This window comes from Bufo gargarizans, chromosome 4, assembly GCF_014858855.1.
Source record: "Bufo gargarizans isolate SCDJY-AF-19 chromosome 4, ASM1485885v1, whole genome shotgun sequence".
NCBI classification, from domain to species: domain Eukaryota; kingdom Metazoa; phylum Chordata; class Amphibia; order Anura; family Bufonidae; genus Bufo; species Bufo gargarizans.
The window spans coordinates 277,094,704-277,112,580 of NC_058083.1; the positions used below are offsets into that span (position 1 = coordinate 277,094,704).

General features: G+C 43.7%; 1 protein-coding gene across 1 annotated transcript in view; it reads right to left on the minus strand.

Moving 5' to 3' along the window:
• Window positions 1–17,877, minus strand: part of MDN1 (midasin AAA ATPase 1) — a 281,392-nt gene that overhangs the window by 71,759 nt on the left and 191,756 nt on the right. Inside the window, exons 56-62 of the mRNA XM_044289668.1 lie at window positions 13,563–13,773; window positions 12,253–12,481; window positions 12,059–12,167; window positions 10,681–10,851; window positions 9,930–10,144; window positions 5,199–5,586; window positions 1,605–1,714 (exon numbers count right to left, since the gene is read on the minus strand). Of these exons, the coding sequence (XP_044145603.1) occupies window positions 1,605–1,714; window positions 5,199–5,586; window positions 9,930–10,144; window positions 10,681–10,851; window positions 12,059–12,167; window positions 12,253–12,481; window positions 13,563–13,773 (1,433 nt within the window). The remainder of the gene's footprint in view (window positions 1–1,604; window positions 1,715–5,198; window positions 5,587–9,929; window positions 10,145–10,680; window positions 10,852–12,058; window positions 12,168–12,252; window positions 12,482–13,562; window positions 13,774–17,877) is intronic.

Consider the following 17,877-nt stretch of genomic DNA (forward strand, 5'->3'; position numbering starts at 1 on the left):
TGGTATTTTTATAGAGCAGGTTATTACGGACGCGGCGATACATAATATGTCTACTTTTTTATTTATGCAAGTTTTACACAATGATCGCGGAACATCAAGTGTTAATGCGCACAGATGCCGACACATGCAGTAGGGGTCCTGCTATCAGTGACTGCCGGACCCCTGCCGCGGATTGGGCGGGTGCATCTCCTGCCGGTCCATAAGTCACAGACATCTGCGCCGTACGTGTACGGCACGGGTCCTCTACGGGTTAAGGATGATATCAAAAAATAAATATGTTAAGCATAAAAACAGGATTTAAACAATAGGTCATTTTCTAAGGATACATCCCCTTTAATAATGTTCATTTGGCATTCCTTTCAGCCAGCAGCCATTTTATACATTCAGGCATACATGTTAGTCTGCCATGTTCCCATACTAATTCAAATCTGCAGCTATAGCACCTAGATGTTTCCTCAACCCAGGTACGTTCAGGTACTTATTTCATTATTGTCAATATGGTTCTGAACACAACAAACCATGATATAATAAACATACTGGTAATTCCTAGACCTTTTATTTAAAGAGTATTACCATCAATATCAAACCATACATAAAAAATATTTTTAAGAAGTAAAAAAAATAAACAATAAATATCACATATGCTAAAGATGAAATCATCAATGGTAACTTCACACATGGCGTAATTGCGGCTTATTAGTATGAAGAAAACCTTCAGCACTTTACAGTATCAGCAATATGGATGAGATTTTAAGAAATGGCATCCACACATTGTGAAAAATAAATCTGCGGCATACAATAAGGATTTTAAATCCACGTTTCATTTTATGCCGGAACTTTCACTGCAGATTTCATCCTCTCCAATGTACAGTGTGAAATCCACAGCAAAATCTATATTAAATCTGCAGAAGAATCTTCGCAAAATCGACTAACTGGAACTGTACCCTCAAAGGAAATTTGTCACCCTGATTTTGGACTATTATCTACAGTAATACATGCACATAAGGAATCCAGAACACTTTTTGTACAGCAGTGCTGACAAATGTATTTCAACACAGTTCAGAGAGCTGACAGTGGAAGAATGAAAATATAAAATAGTGACCTGGACTCTCTATATCTCTGTAGTAGTACTCGGGTAATATTTTAGAAATTGGTACAAAACAGGGGTGACAGGTTCCCTTTAAAAGCAATGTGTCATCAGTGTCAAAAGACCCATAATTTTATTTTTACAATGTCTGATATGTGCAGGGGAGTTGCGTTGCGTTGTTTAGGAGGTGGAATGAACCATTAAATTTTTAATGTGGTTCACTTTACAAGATAAATAACATTATAGTGGGTCATTACAGATGCGGCAATACCAATTGTTAAAGATACCAAGATACTAGTTAAAGATACAATAAAAAAAAAAATATTTCCCCAATATACAGTACTCGAAAATATAAACTTCTGATTGCCCATATAATACACTACAATACTATTTTATTTTTTAAATAATTACATCCACGTTGCTGCTACTGTATATACCACTGCTATTCCGCATGCAGTTCTGCTGTGGAACATACGCTGCATATCTGTACCCTAATGGTAGGACATCACAAGCTCACCTTATATGAGGGTGCATGTGTTTTTGCAATGCACCATCATTAAGCTCTTTTCCTGTAAGCAGACTGCATGACAAATTGCGTGTCTTCCATTCGAGGTCCAGTTCATGCAGCTGAAAAAGAAATAGGTAACAAATATGCAAACATTTAGTTTTGTTAAATCAACTCCAAGATAAAATAAGATAAAAAAAAAGTTAAAGGAGTTTTCTGAGACTTTACTACTGATGACCTATCCTCTGAACAGATAGGTGTATAACAGGTTTAACAAAGCTGCTTTCCACAGTTAATGTCCCAATGATGGACAACCCCTTTAAGCACCACAAAGTGATGCGCATATATAAACACACTGCACATTCCATGATTATTAACCAAACAAATACGCATATTAAAAGTTTATACGTAACATACAATCTTTACAGATAAAATCACATCTGCCCACATAGCATTTGAGCTTTTAGTGCGAGGTATATGTATTTGATGTACTCCTGAAGTATAAAGTTGTCTATATACTCATCCTTGTAAAACTAAAAATATTCAATTTTTTTAGTAGGATGCTCTATACAGTAAATAATAAAAAACGAGATTTTTGTATAACTTACCAGTAAAATCTCTTTCTCGCTCTTCCTTGGGGGACACAGAAGACCTTGGGTATAGCTCAGCTCCCTAGGAGGTGTGACACTACGTGAAAACTGCTAAGCCCCTCCTCCAACAGCTATGCCCTCAGCCTGGAGAGAGACTACCAGTTGCGTGTCCAAGTAGTGAGAAAAGGCGATGTCCAACAAGTGGAACCAACAAGCCAACTACCCAACGGGGTAAACCAAATCCGGAAACAGTGTAGAATAAAACAATGAATGGGTGGGTGCTGTGTCCCCCAAGGAAGAGCAAAAAAGAGATTTTACTGGTAAGTTATACAAAAATCTCGTTTTCTCGCCCATTTTCGTTGGGGGACACAGAAGACCTTGGGTCGTCCGAGAGCAGTCCAAGAGGGGAGGGACCACAGCTCCAAGGTGAAGCACCCGAAGGCATCAAGGTTCCGCCGCCTGCAAACCCAGGCGGCCCAAGGCAGCATCCGCCGAAGCCAGAGTATGCACCCTGTAGAGCTTGGTAAGGCGTGCAAGGAAGACCGGTGGCTGCCTTGCACAATTGCATGTCCGAAAGCCAATGTCTCCAGCCCAGAAGGCACCGACCGCTCTGGTGAAAAGAACGATGACACCAAAGGCAGAAACCCTGCCCTTGGTGCGGTAACCTCAGAAATAGCCATTCTGTGAAGTGGAGGAAAGCCACCCTGGAGGCCGTCAAACCTTTGCGCGGATCTCCAAGAGGGGAGGGCAGTGAAGGAACAGCCACTGAAGCCTGGCCGAGGCAGAAGCCACATCGGAGTGATATGCCCAGAGCGGGAGCCAAAACAGAGCCGGTGAGAAAAAGCAATCGAGACAGGGGCCGGCATAACACCCTCCAATCGAAAGTGGGCAACAGGGAAGCCATAGGACAGCTCAAAAACAGAACCCCCGTTGCTCTGTGAGACGCCCGGCTCACCGCCTCGCAGAAGGCGAATACCCTGAAGAACCCAAAGTGGAGGTCCCCCGGCCCTTGATAATCGAGCACCCAAGAGAAGCTGGGTGACCTCCCCAAGAAGAGCGGCCCGAACCTGGTAGCAGATCAGACTGAAGCGCAGAGGGCGCCAATAGGAAGGACTCATACCACACTGCATCCGAAGAGGAGGAAATGGTAATAGGCGAGGGAACCGTAGTCCCGCCAGAGCCAACGCAGAATTCGAGGGGCGCTGCAGACAGCTCTCTCGACCATGTGACCGCTTGCAGCGGATCCAGTGAGAATGCAAGCACCCCGCCATGGAAGGGGGTCATGCACATGGCCAGCAACTTACCGGCGAGAGAACAACCCCAGTTAGTGAGAGTGTATGTATGCCGCCTGAGGGAAGGAGGCATGCCCAAGGTCGGCAGTGAATCCAATGAGAGTGCAGCATACTACCAATGGAAGGGGGTCATGCACATGGCCAGCAGTGAATCCAGTGAGAGCGTAGAATTCTGCCTACGGGAGTATGCCTATGGCCGGCAGCGAATCCAGTGAGTGCAGCGTTCCGCCTGTGGAAGGGGGTCGTGCACATGGCCAGCACCATATCCGTTGAGAGTGCAGCGTTCCGCCTATAGAAGGGGGTCACGCACATGGCCGGCAGCGAATCCAGTGAGAGTGCAGCGTTCCGCCTATGGAAGGGGGTTGTGCACATGGCCCGCACCATATGCGGTGAAAGTGCAGTATTCCGCCTATAGAAGGGGGTCATGCACAAGGCCAGCCCGCAGCCAGGGAGAGTGCAGTATCCCGCCTAGGAAGGAGAGTCATGCACATGGCAGGCACCATAACTGGAGAGGGTGACTAATTCTGCCTATAGAAAGGGTCGCATGCACTTGGCCAGCGTCGTATCCCGGGAGAGGGCAAGAAACCGCCTAGAAGGGGAACATTCACCTGGCCAGCGCCGCAGCCGGGGAGCGCGAAATGCCGCCTATGAAAGGGGGGCATGCATGCAGGCAGCACTACTGAGATGAGGCTGCAGCGTGCTGCGCAGCCCACAAGAAATCAGTTATTTATCCATTTATTATTATTTAATTTTTTTATGATAACACAGCCTCTCTGAGGCAGGCAGGGGGCCACCATACAGGGGCACAGCTTCTCTGAGAGGCAGGAAAAGGGGCCAGCCATACAGGCCCATTGGGAGCCGACTAGTACCCAAAGGGTTAACAGGGATCCGGCCTGGGGGGCGGCGCAGCGATCCCTAGTAGGCCGTGAAGCCTTTGATGAAGTATTTGAGTCACCAGCCGGGACCTGAGCCAGAGTGGCGCATGTACATACTGGCCGCTGGTGGGCACCCGCGGGCCGGAAGAGTCAGGGGCCCGGATAGACATAGGGCTAGAGAAGCCAGCCCTGACAGTCTTCACCCTCGGTCCGTTCCAGCAGGGTCGTCCCTTCAACTACTAGTAGTGGCAGGACGCTGGAAGAGGGACTTGGCGTGAGGGCGACCCTTGCGCTGGCGGGATGCAGGGGAGCTAGGCTGCCCTGGTCCACCTTGCCTTCTATGGGGGAGGCAGCAGTGAGGGTGACCGACACTGGCGCAGCTCAACCCCGGGAGAAACAGAGAGGTCTAGTGCATCTCTGTTCTCCCTGATGGTCTGGAAGAAAAAGTAAAAATCAAAAATTAAACAAGGAGAAAACAGCCCAGAGAAGGGAGTGTCTTGCCTCCTTGGACACTAAGCAAAAACTGGCAGTCTCTCTCTCTAGGCTGAGGATATAGCTGTTGGAGGAGGGGCTTAACAGCTTTCACTTAGTGTCACGCCTCCTAGGGAGCTGAGCTATACCCAAGGTCTTCTGTGTCCCCAAGGAAAATGGGCGCGAAAAATAAAAAATGTATAAACAAGCCTGACAGACAACTATGCAACACTCTTCTGGTTGAGTGAATGAGGGTCTAATGAAACATATAACAATATGCTGCAGGAGCTTTCCCCGCACATGCTGAACATAACACAACCTTAAAAGTAAGTGAAAAAAGCCTTAACCAAAGGATTTATTTTAATCCAATACTCTTACCTCTTCTTCAGCATACTGTAATTTATATTTTCTTTTTACTGCTGGGTCAAAGTTGGTTTGTGGCAGCCAAAGGTGAATCTGCAGTAAACCCAAGTTAATCCACAGAGAACCCCGATGAGCTGCTTCAGAGGCTTGAACTGCATCATCGACATCAGCATAAAACTGCTGTAGACATGTCAACCAGAGCTTAACAATGTTTCCAGGTAACCTTTCCTCATTAGACCAGCCTCCCAAGATGTCCTGGATATAGTGAAATGCAGAGAGGTCCTTCATCGGTAGGTGGTCACAATATTGTAAAAATTCCTCTTGAAGACTTTCTGGTACAAGGTCCTTCAGAGCCACAAAATGATGATACAAGAGAAGACCCTGAAGTCTGGCATCAGTGTTTCTGTAAAAACAAATAAATATATAATCCCAATCTTTTCTTGGCAGATGTAGACTATAAATGTAAAGTTGTCAAAAGTTGTGTCCGACCTGCATACTGCACAATTTCTGTCTAAACATTTTTCTAGGAAGAATATAAGCAATATGCTTGCTTTCACAGGAAGAGTCGTTCACTAGATGCTGGGGAAGAGACAGTACTACAGATTCCCCTCCCTCACGTCTAGTACTTACTGCTATACCGAACAGATTTTCTGGGAAAACAAGCGTATATGAATACTTACTGAGAGTTAGAAGACCAGTAAGGCCTTCAGCTGCCAAGAGCACATGCAACAAGTCAGACAGTTTTATAGGTACAAATCTGTTGACAGATGCTCTTTAAACGCCTATGACACCTTTGGGGCATTTATAATTGCATTTTACTCACTTGGGCCAAAAAATTTTTTCCAATTGGTCTTTATTAATATTTTTTAGCAGTAAAAATGTGTCTGTTTGCAGACTGTCCCTCCTGAGCTCCATCAACTGACTGCTCATGCAGAGCTCTCATCACCGATCTTCTAACCTCAAACAAACACTTGTTTAATTTAAAGGGGTTGTCCGGGTTCAGAGCTGAACCCAGACATACCTCAGTTTTCACCCAGGCAGGCCATCCTGGCTTGAGCATCCGAGCAGTTCATACTCCGATGCTCTCCTTTGCCATGCGCTAAATTGTGCAGGGCAAAGGCATTTTCCGGAGTTCCGGTGACAAACTGGGCTCTCAATGGGGCTGCCAGGAAGCCCGGTGACGTCACCGGCACTGATGGGCGGGCTTTAGCGCTTCCCTAGCCAGTAAAACAGCTAGGACAGAGCTAAAGCACATCCATTAGAGCCGGTGACGTCACCGAACACACTGCCGGGCGGAAGCCTCCGCCCGGCAGGGTGTTATTGTAAACAAAAGAGCCCGTTCCCTGCACAATCTAGTGCAGGGCAAGGGAGCGCATCGGAGCACGAAATGCTCCGATGCTAAAATCAGGGGGGCTGCCTGGGTGAAAATATGGGTATGTCCAGGTTCAGCTTTGAACCCGGACAACCCCTTTAAGCTATATTCTTATCAGTTTGATGAGCTAGAAGTGTTTGAGGTCAGGAGACCAGCGATAAGGCTACACATGGGCTGTCAGCTGACGGAACTCAGGAGTGACAGTCTGCAAATACACTGATTCTTAACCGCTTTCATCACAAAAAGTTTTTTTCATTTTATTATATATTTTTTTTAATAAAGACCAATTTAAAAAAAGATTATTTTTGCCCAAAATGTGAATATATATATATATATATCTATATAAATTAAAAAAAAAACTAAAGAAAATGCCTGAGGGTGTCCATAGCCTTTAAATGGGAATTACCAACTGCTGGAAGGCGAGGAAGACAACACTCTAAAGGATACCTCTATCTTGGGCTGCAAGGATACACTGGTGGAAATTATCAACCCTGTGGCCATTAAAGTGACTTCAGAAACGTATAATTTGCAGAAGAAAAGAAAAGGAAAAATTTAAATTTTTTTTAAAAAAGTGTGATTTTTAGGATTTTATGCCACGCTTGTCACTTTCCCAAAAGAGGTGTGAGCAGGGCTTAGAATCTGGAGTGAATTATAGGGTGGTGTAGATTTGACTTTCTGGCACACACAGGGTCAGAGATGCACCTAATGTATTAAGAGGGGTGTGCCTCTTAAAAAAAATTAACATATTTGACTAGTTTTACTAGAGCCATTATACAAGGAAGACATATCTAGTGCATGTGTAATAGCATCATGGAGCTTGGAGACATGTTCCTGAGGTAATGGTGAGTACAATAAAGGAATTCAAGAGGGGCCTGGACGTATTTCTGGAGTGTAATAATATTACAGGCTATAGCTACTAGAGAGGGGTCGTTGATCCAGGGAGTTATTCTGATTGCCTGATTGGAGTCAGGAAGGAATTTTTTATTCCCCTAAAGTGGGGAAAATTGGCTTCTACCTCACAGGGTTTTTTTTTTTTGCTTACCTCTGGATCAACTTGCAGGATGACAGGCTGAACTGGATGGACAAATGTCTTTTTTTCGGCCTTATGTACTATGTTACATGCATGAGCACAGCTTGCATTTGCGTTATGACGGCTATGGGATGGAGCGGTGTCTGGAAGAGGCGGTGGAATTTCCTCCATTCTACAAAGGAAAGAGTTGGCTTCTTCCTACTTATACCTCACAACATAGAGGGGCCAGATGGCACAGTGGCATGAATCTAATGAAGCCACATGGAGTCTTCAATCGTTTATGGGATTCTATCACAAACCTACTCCAGCTTGGAGGTGGTCTTTCTAAGGAAGCAAGACATGAGCATTGTCCCCTATTTAGACAATTTCCTATTGATTGCAGACTCAAAATAGAAAATAGTAGAGGATCTCTCAGTACTGATATCTCAAATGCAGGAGTTAGATTTGATTATCAATCAAGACAGATATGATCCCAAGTCACAAGAAAGTGTTTCTAGGAATTTCTAAGACAGGCATCCTCAAACTGCGGCCCTCCAGCTGTTGCAAAACTACAACTCCCAGCATGCCCGAACAGCCTACAGGTATCAGCCTACAGCAGAGCATTGTGGGAGTTGTAGTTTTACAACAGCTGGAGGGCCGCAGTTTGAGGATGCCTGGTCTAAGAAAACAAATCTCAGTCTTAGGCCCCATGCACACGGCCATGTTTCACAGCCGTGTGCGGGCCGTGGAACCGCGGCCTGGATCCCTCCTGAGAGCAGGAGCGCACGGCGTCACTGGTTGCTATGACGCCGTGCGCTCCCTGCTGCCGGCACAGTACAGTAATACACTGGTATAGATCATACCAGTGTATTACTGTATTGCGGCGGCAGCAGGGAGCGCACGGCGTCATAGAAACCAGTGACACCGTGCGCTCCAGCTCTCAGGAGGGATCCAGGCCGAGGTTCCACGGACCGCACACGGCCGTGTGCATGGGGCCTTAATATTAGAGAAATTTACTATTTTGGAGCATGGACCTTTATAAATTTGGACTACCATAAATTCTGTGCCATATTTACTCTAGAATTCCGTCCGTGCACCAAAAAAACTGTTTAGTCCAGGCATGCTCAACCTGCGGCCCTCCAGCTGTTGCAAAACGCCAACTCCAAGCATGCCTGAACAGCATACAGCTATCAGCCTACAGTGGGGCATTGTGGGAGTTGTAGTTTTACAACAGCTGGAGGGCCGCAGGTTGAGCATGCCTGGTCTAGTCTAAGTTTACCTATAAGGTAGTGTAGTTTTGCTACAAAAATGCAGCAAGATTTAGGCCACAACCCTTATTGGTGGGGATTAAGAAGCTTAAAAAATTGTGTAAACAACAGGATATCACTTTAACGAAGCAAGGATGCTCTATCCACAACCTGTATTAATTGAGTCAATTTCATACTCTTACTCAAAACAAAACCCAAAACAACATTCTATCCAGTTGTGACAGAAGGTTCTTCTACCTCATCAGATCCTCTGCTCCAGATTGATGGCTCCTCCCATGGAAAGAAATCCTTTGGAATCTGTCTGTCAATTACAGTGATGAGGGAGGCCGGTCTAACAGGCTGGGGAGCTCAAGTCAATTATCACGAGCTGAGTGTAGTGTGGTTATCAATCAAAAAGACTCGAGATGTTCTGAATAGATGTGTGAAAGTAATGTCAGATAACATGGGTACAGTAGCCTTCTTAAGACACCAGGAAGGAACCAGATACCTTATCTGAAAAACTTCTCTACAAATCTTCCAATGGGCTGAAAGATTGACTGTTAGCCACTTAGATGAATAGAACGTAAAACATTACAGCAGACTTCCTCAGTCAGCACTCAGAAGTGGGGAGTTTTGCAAGTGTATATGTTTATCTCATAAAAAAGCAAAAGAACAGCCATTCCATGGTCGTGAGAATGCACCCTTAAAAGTCATAACTAACTTACTTTACCCATTTACCTCAAAGTTGGAGATGTATCCAAGGTCACAAAACCAGTTTTTGGCAACTTTTTTTTTAAATGCCCCTGCGATTAAATTTATTTGCAATTGCAGTGCTTTTGCCACCCTCATCAGTTTCCAAAAAGGGGGTATGGTGAGGATAGGGCATAGGGAAGGCCATTGGCCCCAGGCACATTTATAATAATTTATGCCAGAAGGTGGTATAAATGATGACTGAAATCTATGCCAGCTATGAGCTGGTGTAGATTTCAGTCATGCGGATCAACTTCTGGAGGATGTATTTCAACTATGACAAGTTGTTCACCTCCTCAAATTAAATGCATCCTCCAGAGCAACAGGGCTCATCGAGACCAGCATGAAATTATGCTATGGTTCCATACCTAAAGCCTGCCAAGGAAGAGAATGCCATATTCGTCCAAAGCGTGGAACTGATTTCATGCAGCTGCTGAAGTCTCTCTACTCCTTCTCCAAGACTCACACGTGAAGACAGAAGATCTGGAAGCCCTTTCATTTCCCACAATGGTGCCTTGCTGCTGCCTGTCAGAACTTCACAGAAGCATTTTGAAAGCACAGCTCTGTTTAAAATACCAGGACCCTGTAAAAGAATGACTTTATTAATCAAAATATATAATGGCATGGTTCAATTGGAAGCACTGGTTTGTATGTGCATTGTACTTAAAGGGGTTTTACTGGCTAAGGCAGCGCTAAAGTCCACCCATCAGAGCCGGTGACATCACCGGGCTCACTGCTGGGTGGAAGAAGAGGCTTCGATCGGCAGAAAGGGACCCAGTACATCACTGACTGTAAGATGAACGGAACTTTGGCTGGGATTTTCTCAATGGCAAAAGTGGAAAAGGAATTGTCTGGTAAAGGTAGGAGAGGCATGAGTGTAAAATTTAGGACACTTATCCAGACACACCAATCTTCCCAATCCCGGACAACCCCTTTAAGTGGTAAAGCTTAATATAGCTTTATATGTCTTTTTCACACAACCAAAAAATATACTATCAAATTTAACAAACGTCAAGATACCAGTTAATACTTTAGTTAAATTTATAAATAAGTAATTTACAGTGAGAAACACTTATCGCCACAATATTACAGAATTTGTCAAGTGCAGTGCTTACAAACCTTCATAGAAAGCTCCATGAGAGTTTGGGGAATGGTTGCATCATCTGGGCAGATGTGCAGTTTCCAGGATGCCCAATAGTCTGGATCAGTGGTTACAGTGCTATTCCAGAACGATGACAATACGCTGCTGATCAACTCTGACCACAATAACGCAACATCACCAGAATTAACCTATAATGAAAATTCCTCATTTAAGTGCATATTAAATCCAGGTAATTTTTTACCTTACAATAAAGAAAAGTTACATTGATGCTAAACGTATATCGGCTAAAGATAAAGTGCCTACTACATCACTACTAAATCAACAAGTGTGAAAATGTATCTAAAGGCTAGTTCACATGTGGATTTCTGCTAGCTTCTGCTGTGGTTCGTCAATTTGAATGCGGCAGACTGGCTTGCATGTTTAGCCTCACTGAATGGAGTTAAATTGCAATCAGATACTCACCGCAGTTTCTAGCACTGTGTGTAAATGGTGCCAAAAATTGACAAATCCCTTCATGGCACTGTCACAGAAGATAAACTGTGGTCACAAGAACAGCAATGCAGCCTCCCATTTAAAATAATGGGAGGCATTTAGGTTCCCTTCAAGCATCCGTAATAATGGGTCTGCAGACTCTGCATAATTTCCTTAAATTGCGGAACAGGTGCGGGCCCATCCATTCTCTATGGGGCAGGAATGGATGCCGACAGCACAGTGTGCTATCCGCATCCGCATTTCCGGAACGCGCCGTCGGTCTTCCCGTCCGCGACTCAGCAAGAAAATAGAACAAGTCCTCTTCTTGTCCGCCGGCCAGCTGTATTGCGAATCCGTAATTAGCGGATGTGCAATGCACTACGGACGTGTGAATGGACCCTTACCGTGCATTTTACCTGCGTTTTCTGGTGTGGAATCTGCACTAACTTCTATAAGAAAAAAGCTCTGTGTGAACTAGCCCTAAAAGTACATTGGTAGATTAAAGACCCGCTAAATAACTACTAAAGGATCTACTAAATGAAACAAGTAATTCTGCTGAAACCAGACAACCCCTATAAGGCCACATTCAAACCTAATTGAATCATGGTGCAAACTCTGCAGAAAAACTACAAGTAGGTACAGTGCAATATAAGGGAATGAGTCTAGATTGGAGGACATGCTGTGATTTTAAATATATACACAAAAGATAAAGTCTGCAACAAAGTTGCCATAAAATCACAGCACAATCCGGTGATTTTCAAGGTTACTGAAAGGAGTATAATGAGTTCAGGCAAACAACTGCATCTAGGGCAGACTATCCCTACTGGTGGCACATTGAGTAACTAGATTACTTTGCGTACAGCTGTACAGGTTCCATGCGCACATGATGTCTAACAATGCCTCTGTTCATTAACATAGTAATACCTCAGGCTGTTGGCTAAGAAAGCAGAAGGCTCGAAGATGCTCTACAGAAACTGGTGTATGTTCCAGGCAAAATGCAACCAACTGGTTTAGGTCTGACTGTATGTTCTTCCTGTGGAGGAGGAGATTGACAAGTGGTCAATCACTTGACATAATTATATGTACTGTTTCCTAATACACATTTGCCACTTACTCACCGAACATAATAAGAATGGGACAACAGGTCAGTAATCATTTTGTACTGCCACAAGAGCATGAGGTACTCCATTCCAGGCCACATTTGAACACGACTTGAAAGCTTTGGCAAACATTCTTGGTTTAGTGGTGTACACATACTCTCTTCCTGACTCCGGTCTCCAGGACCAAGAAGAACTCCTTGTTTCTGCAACTGTAACCTCAGTAATTCCACAGACTCAATTAGGTGGTCTTAAATTAAGGACACAATAAGGTATGGTTACTTGTAAAGTAGGGCGCGGCCATTTGAAAAAAAGATTAAGAATCAACAATTTGTTTTAAAACCAGACATAATACAGAAAGTCGTGAAGTAAAAATAGATGAAGTAAAATAAACTCCTTGACGTCAGCATTTAAATAAGATATTCCAATGGCAATGGTTGCTGTCAAAGAACTGAAATATCTGGAATCGGCAGAAAATGTTAGGCTAGCATTTTAGGGTATTTGTACGGCCTGAGGATACAGACAATTTGTACAAAAGCTTGTTCTGATACATGTCCTATGTAAAAGGTAGCATGATCACCTGACAAACAGGCAAAACGGTTTGTTCCCAATCATTTCCCATGTAAACTGGGCCTTGGCTTTGGATACTCAAATGAAGGTTTTCTACCTTCTGAATACTTCTCAAGAACGGACAATGAATTAAAAGGGAATTTCCCCCCTTTAACAAGCTAAATGTTTTACTATATATCTCCAATAATACAGCATAAGGGTACTTTAACAATTGCGTTTTTCTTTTCCGGCACTGAGTTCCGTCCTAGGGGCTCTATACCGGAAAAGAACTGATCAGTTTTATCCCCATGCATTCTGAATGGAGATGAATCAGGATGTCTTCAGTTCAGTCTTTTTGACTGATCAGGAAGGAGATATTACCACAGCATGCTACGGTTTTATCTCCTGCCCCCCAAAAAAACCGGAAGACTTTGCCCAAATGCTGTATCCTGATTTTTTTCCATAGGAACTGTATTAGTGCTGGAGCTGGCAGTCAAAATACCGCAATGCCGGAACCGTCCTTCTGGTTTGCGCATGCAAAAAAAAAAAGTCGGATCCGTTTTTTCCGGATTACACCTGAAAGACGGATCCTGCATTTCAATGCGTTTTTCTGACTGATCAGGATCCGATGGAACCGCTTGCCGGATTACTCTGCCGCAAGTGTGAAAGTAGCCTAAGCCTACATCATTAAATCTCTGTAAATACAAAGATGCTGATAACCTGTTGTATACCTAAATATACCATACAAATACTAAATGCGGTTATTAATGAATGCAGTTTACCAGCATTAATGTCTTCCTGATTATTTGCTTGAAGGACAGAGGCCCAAGCTTTCAGCAAACTGAACTTTGTTTCCCAAGATGAGCAAGCGGCTTTTAATTTGCAGATCTCCAGCTCCCATGTGCTTTCTTGCTTAACCGGCCTCAGCTCTGTGACATTAAGCGGAGCACTGAGCTCTTTTAACTTCTGCACACTTTGTATTATAGCATCTTCCTGTATAATGCAAAATAAAATGTTGAAGCATGAAAAAGAGAATTCACTAACACACCACAGGGAAATAACAGGAACAATCCAATAACTCAATCTATAATGATGCTAATGCCGGGTACAGATATATACAGTGGGATGCGAAAGTTTGGGCAACCTTGTTAATCGTCATGATTTTCCTGTATAAATCGTTGGTTGTTACGATAAAAAATGTCAGTTAAATATATCATATAGGAGACACACACAGTGATATTTGAGAAGTGAAGTGAAGTTTATTGGATTTACAGAAAGTGTGCTATAATTGTTTAAACAAAATTAGGCAGGTGCATAAATTTGGGCACCACAAAAAAGGAATGAAATCAATATTTAGTAGATCCTCCTTTTGCAGAAATTGCAGCCTCTAAACGCTTCCTGTAGGTTCCAATGAGAGTCTGGATTCCGGTTGAAGGTATTTTGGACCATTCCTCTTTACAAAACATCTTTAGTTCATTCAGGTTTGATGGCTTCCGAGCATGGACAGCTCTCTTTAAGTCACACCACAGATTTTTAATTAAATTCAGGTCTGGGGACTGAGATGGCCATTCCAGAACGTTGTACTTGTTCCTCTGCATAAATGCCTTAGTGGATTTTGAGCAGTGTTTTGGGTCGTTGTCTTGTTGAAAGATCCAGCCCCGGCGCAGCTTCAGCTTTGTCACTGATTCCTGGACATTGGTCTCCAGAATCTGCTGATACTGAGTGGAATCCATGCGTCCCTCAACTTTGACAAGATTCCCAGTCCCTGCACTGGCCACACAGCCCCACAGCATGATGGAACCACCACCATATTTTACTGTAGGTAGCAGGTGTTTTTCTTCGAATGCTGTGTTCTTTTTCCTCCATGCATAACGCCCCTTGTTATGGCCAGTTAACTCAATTTTAGTTTCATCAGTCCACAGCACCTTATTCCAAAATGAAGCTGGCTTGTCCAAATGTGCTTTAGCCCACCTCAAGCGGCACTTTTTGTGCTGTGGGCGGTGAAAAGGCTTCCTCTGCATCACTCTCGCATACAGCATCTCCTTGTGTAAAGTGCGCCGAATGGTTGAATGATGCACAGTGACTCCATCTGCAGCAAGATGATGTTGTAGATCTTTGGTGCTGGTCTGTGGGTTGACTCTGACTGTTCTCACCATTCGTCACTTCTGTCTAGCCGAGATTTTACTTGGTCTGCTACTTCGAGCCTTAAATTGAACTGAGCCTGTGGTCTTCCATTTCCTCAATATGTTCCTAACTGTGGAAACAGACAGTTGAAATCTCTGAGACAGCTTTCTGTATCCTTCCCCTAAACCATGATGGTGAACAATCTTTGTCTTCAGGTCATTTGAGAGTTGTTTTGAGACCCCCATGTTGCTACTCTTCAGAGAAAATTAAAAGAGGAGGGAAACTTACAATTGACCCCCTTAAATACTCTTTCTCATAATTGGATTCACCTGTGTATGTAGGTCAGGGGTCACTGAGCTTACCAAGCCAATTTGAGTTCCAATAATTAGTTCTAAAGGTTTTGGAATCAATAACATGACAACAGTGCCCAAATTTATGCACCTGCCTAATTTTGTTTAAACAATTATAGCACACTTTCTGTAAATCCAATAAACTTAATTTCACTTCTCAAATATCACTGTGTGTGTCTCCTATATGATATATTTAACTGCCATTTTTTATCCTAACAACCAACGATTTATACAGGAAAATCATGACGATTAACAAGGTTGCCCAAACTTTCGCATCCCACTGTAGATCTTGCACATTCTAAAAGATGAAATTTTTTAGATATCTGGAAGGTTAACAGTTCAGATTATCCCAAGATTCAATAGAAAACTGTTCTCCTTGCTCAAAAGTATGAATGTAAATAATTGCAGTACTTCTGCACACAATCTGTTGTTCTGGATTTTGGCCTTATTCACACATCAGTGAAGTTCTCCATGGATAGCACATGGATCCAATGAATTCAAAAGGTACATTCAGAAGCATTTTTTTTTTTCTGCAGACCAATGAAGGTGGAAGCAAGTGCTACTTGTTGGTCAGTTTGTTTTGGAGCAAACATTCCCATTCAAGTGTATGGGTTTGTGAAAACCATGGACAGCACACAGTGTTCGGTCAATTGTTGCTACAAATTGGTCAAGTCCCAGATGGCACATTGAGACAAAAAAAGGAGGCAGTTTTTGTACTCGCCAATAAAATCTCTCTCGAAAAGTTCCTTGGGGCAAGCAGGACAATGGGTAAAACTGCTGCCACTAGGAGGCGGACATTAAGCCAAAAATTGTTAACCCCTGCCAGCTATATCCCCTTCTACCCAGAGAGAGCTAACCATTTTGAGCTTATCGTCTGTAGGAGGCAATCCTCCTACAATTTTTTTTATTTTTTATTACACTAGCAGTATGAGCAATAAAAGAGAAGCAGTAAAAGTAGGGGGGGGGGGGGGGGTGTAGGAATCTGAGACAGGTTGGAACCTAGCAACTCACAACCCATACAGTGAAGGGGGAAAAAAAAATATATAAATAAAAAATGGAAAAACAATTCACACCTAAGTGGGTGCTGTGTTTCCCAATAAACTCTGTGACAAAGATTTTAACAGCTGAGTATACAAAAAAAAAAAAATCTCCTTTTCATGTTCGCGTCACTGGGGAACACATGGGACATTCAAAAGCAGTCAACAGAGTAGGGAAAAAACAGGAGACGCCTAAGGAGGCAAGTCACACCAATGGGGAGTGTCTAGGGCACAGTGGTCCGCAGCATCTTTCGGCCCAGTGAAACATATGTGGATGCAAAGATATGCCCCTGGTAAAATTTTGTAAACTTGTGAAGAGACGACCATGGAGACGCCTTACACACTTGGAGAGCACAGTGCCACACTGACCAAGAAGCCCCTAACTGCTCTTGTCGAATGTGCTGCGACTCAGAGGGTGTGCCTCGTCTTTGGTGAAATAGGCCTCAACAATAGTCAACCAAATCCACTGCTTGATTGTGGCTCTGGAGGCTGTTGAACCTTTCTGGGGGTCATTACGGACTAGTAAACCGTAATACCTGGAGAACATCCAGATGATAGAGTGTTCTCTGGGATAGGCTAGTGAAGGGCAAAAGGAAGGAAGCACAATGTCCCTGTTAAGATGAAAGAAGGAAGCTACCTTTGGGAGAAAGATGGCACAGGGTGGAGAACCACGTCATCTTGGTGAAGCAGCAGGAAGGGGGTGTTGCAGGAAGGGGCCCCCCAATTCTGAGACTCTCCTTATCATAGTGATGGTGACCAAAATGGCTACCTTCCAAGAGAGGAGAAAAGCAAAATCTAATGGAGACTACTGAAGGGAGTCAAGAACTAAGCTCAAACCCCACAATGATGAGAAGGGACGATAGGTGGGAACAAAGCGAGCTACACCTTGCAAAAAAAGACCTAATTTGAGCCTTTGAGGGCAATAGAAGTTATATAAAAAAAAAAAAGAGAAGGTAGACACCTGGCCTTTGATGGAACCGAGTCTGGGGCCGAGGTCTAGTCTATATGGCAAAAGACTTCCAGGTCCAAAGGTAGATTTTAGCTGAAGCAGGTTTCCTGGCCTTAATAATGGTCCTTACCACATGGTCAGAAAAATGACAAGAATTTTAAAGAAGGGATAAGTAGATGGTGCAAAGTTCCAAGATGTTGATCGAGAGCTTTGACTCCTTCAGCCACCAGGACGCTTGGACTGTAACATAGTACATACATATAGTACATAAGGCTGAAAAAGGACATTTGTCCATCCAGTTCGGCCTGTTATCCTGCAAGTTGATCCAGAGGAAGGCTTGGGGGGGGGTGGAGTTGGCGAAAAACATCTGCCAGGAACCCAAGAGAAAGATAGGAAACGAGGTGGAGGGGAAGAATACATACCCCAGAATGTGACACTCCCCCCACTCAAATAATTATGTAAATGACATTAGAAAAAGCCTCCAAAAGAAACCAAGCTAAAAATGGTTAGCTCTCTCCCAGTAAGAGAGGGTATAGCTGGCAGTAGGAGTTAACACTTTTGGCATAGTGTTGGCCTCCTAGTGGCAGAAGCTATACTCCTGGTCCTGTGTTCGCCAATGAGACAAGTGAGAAAAATG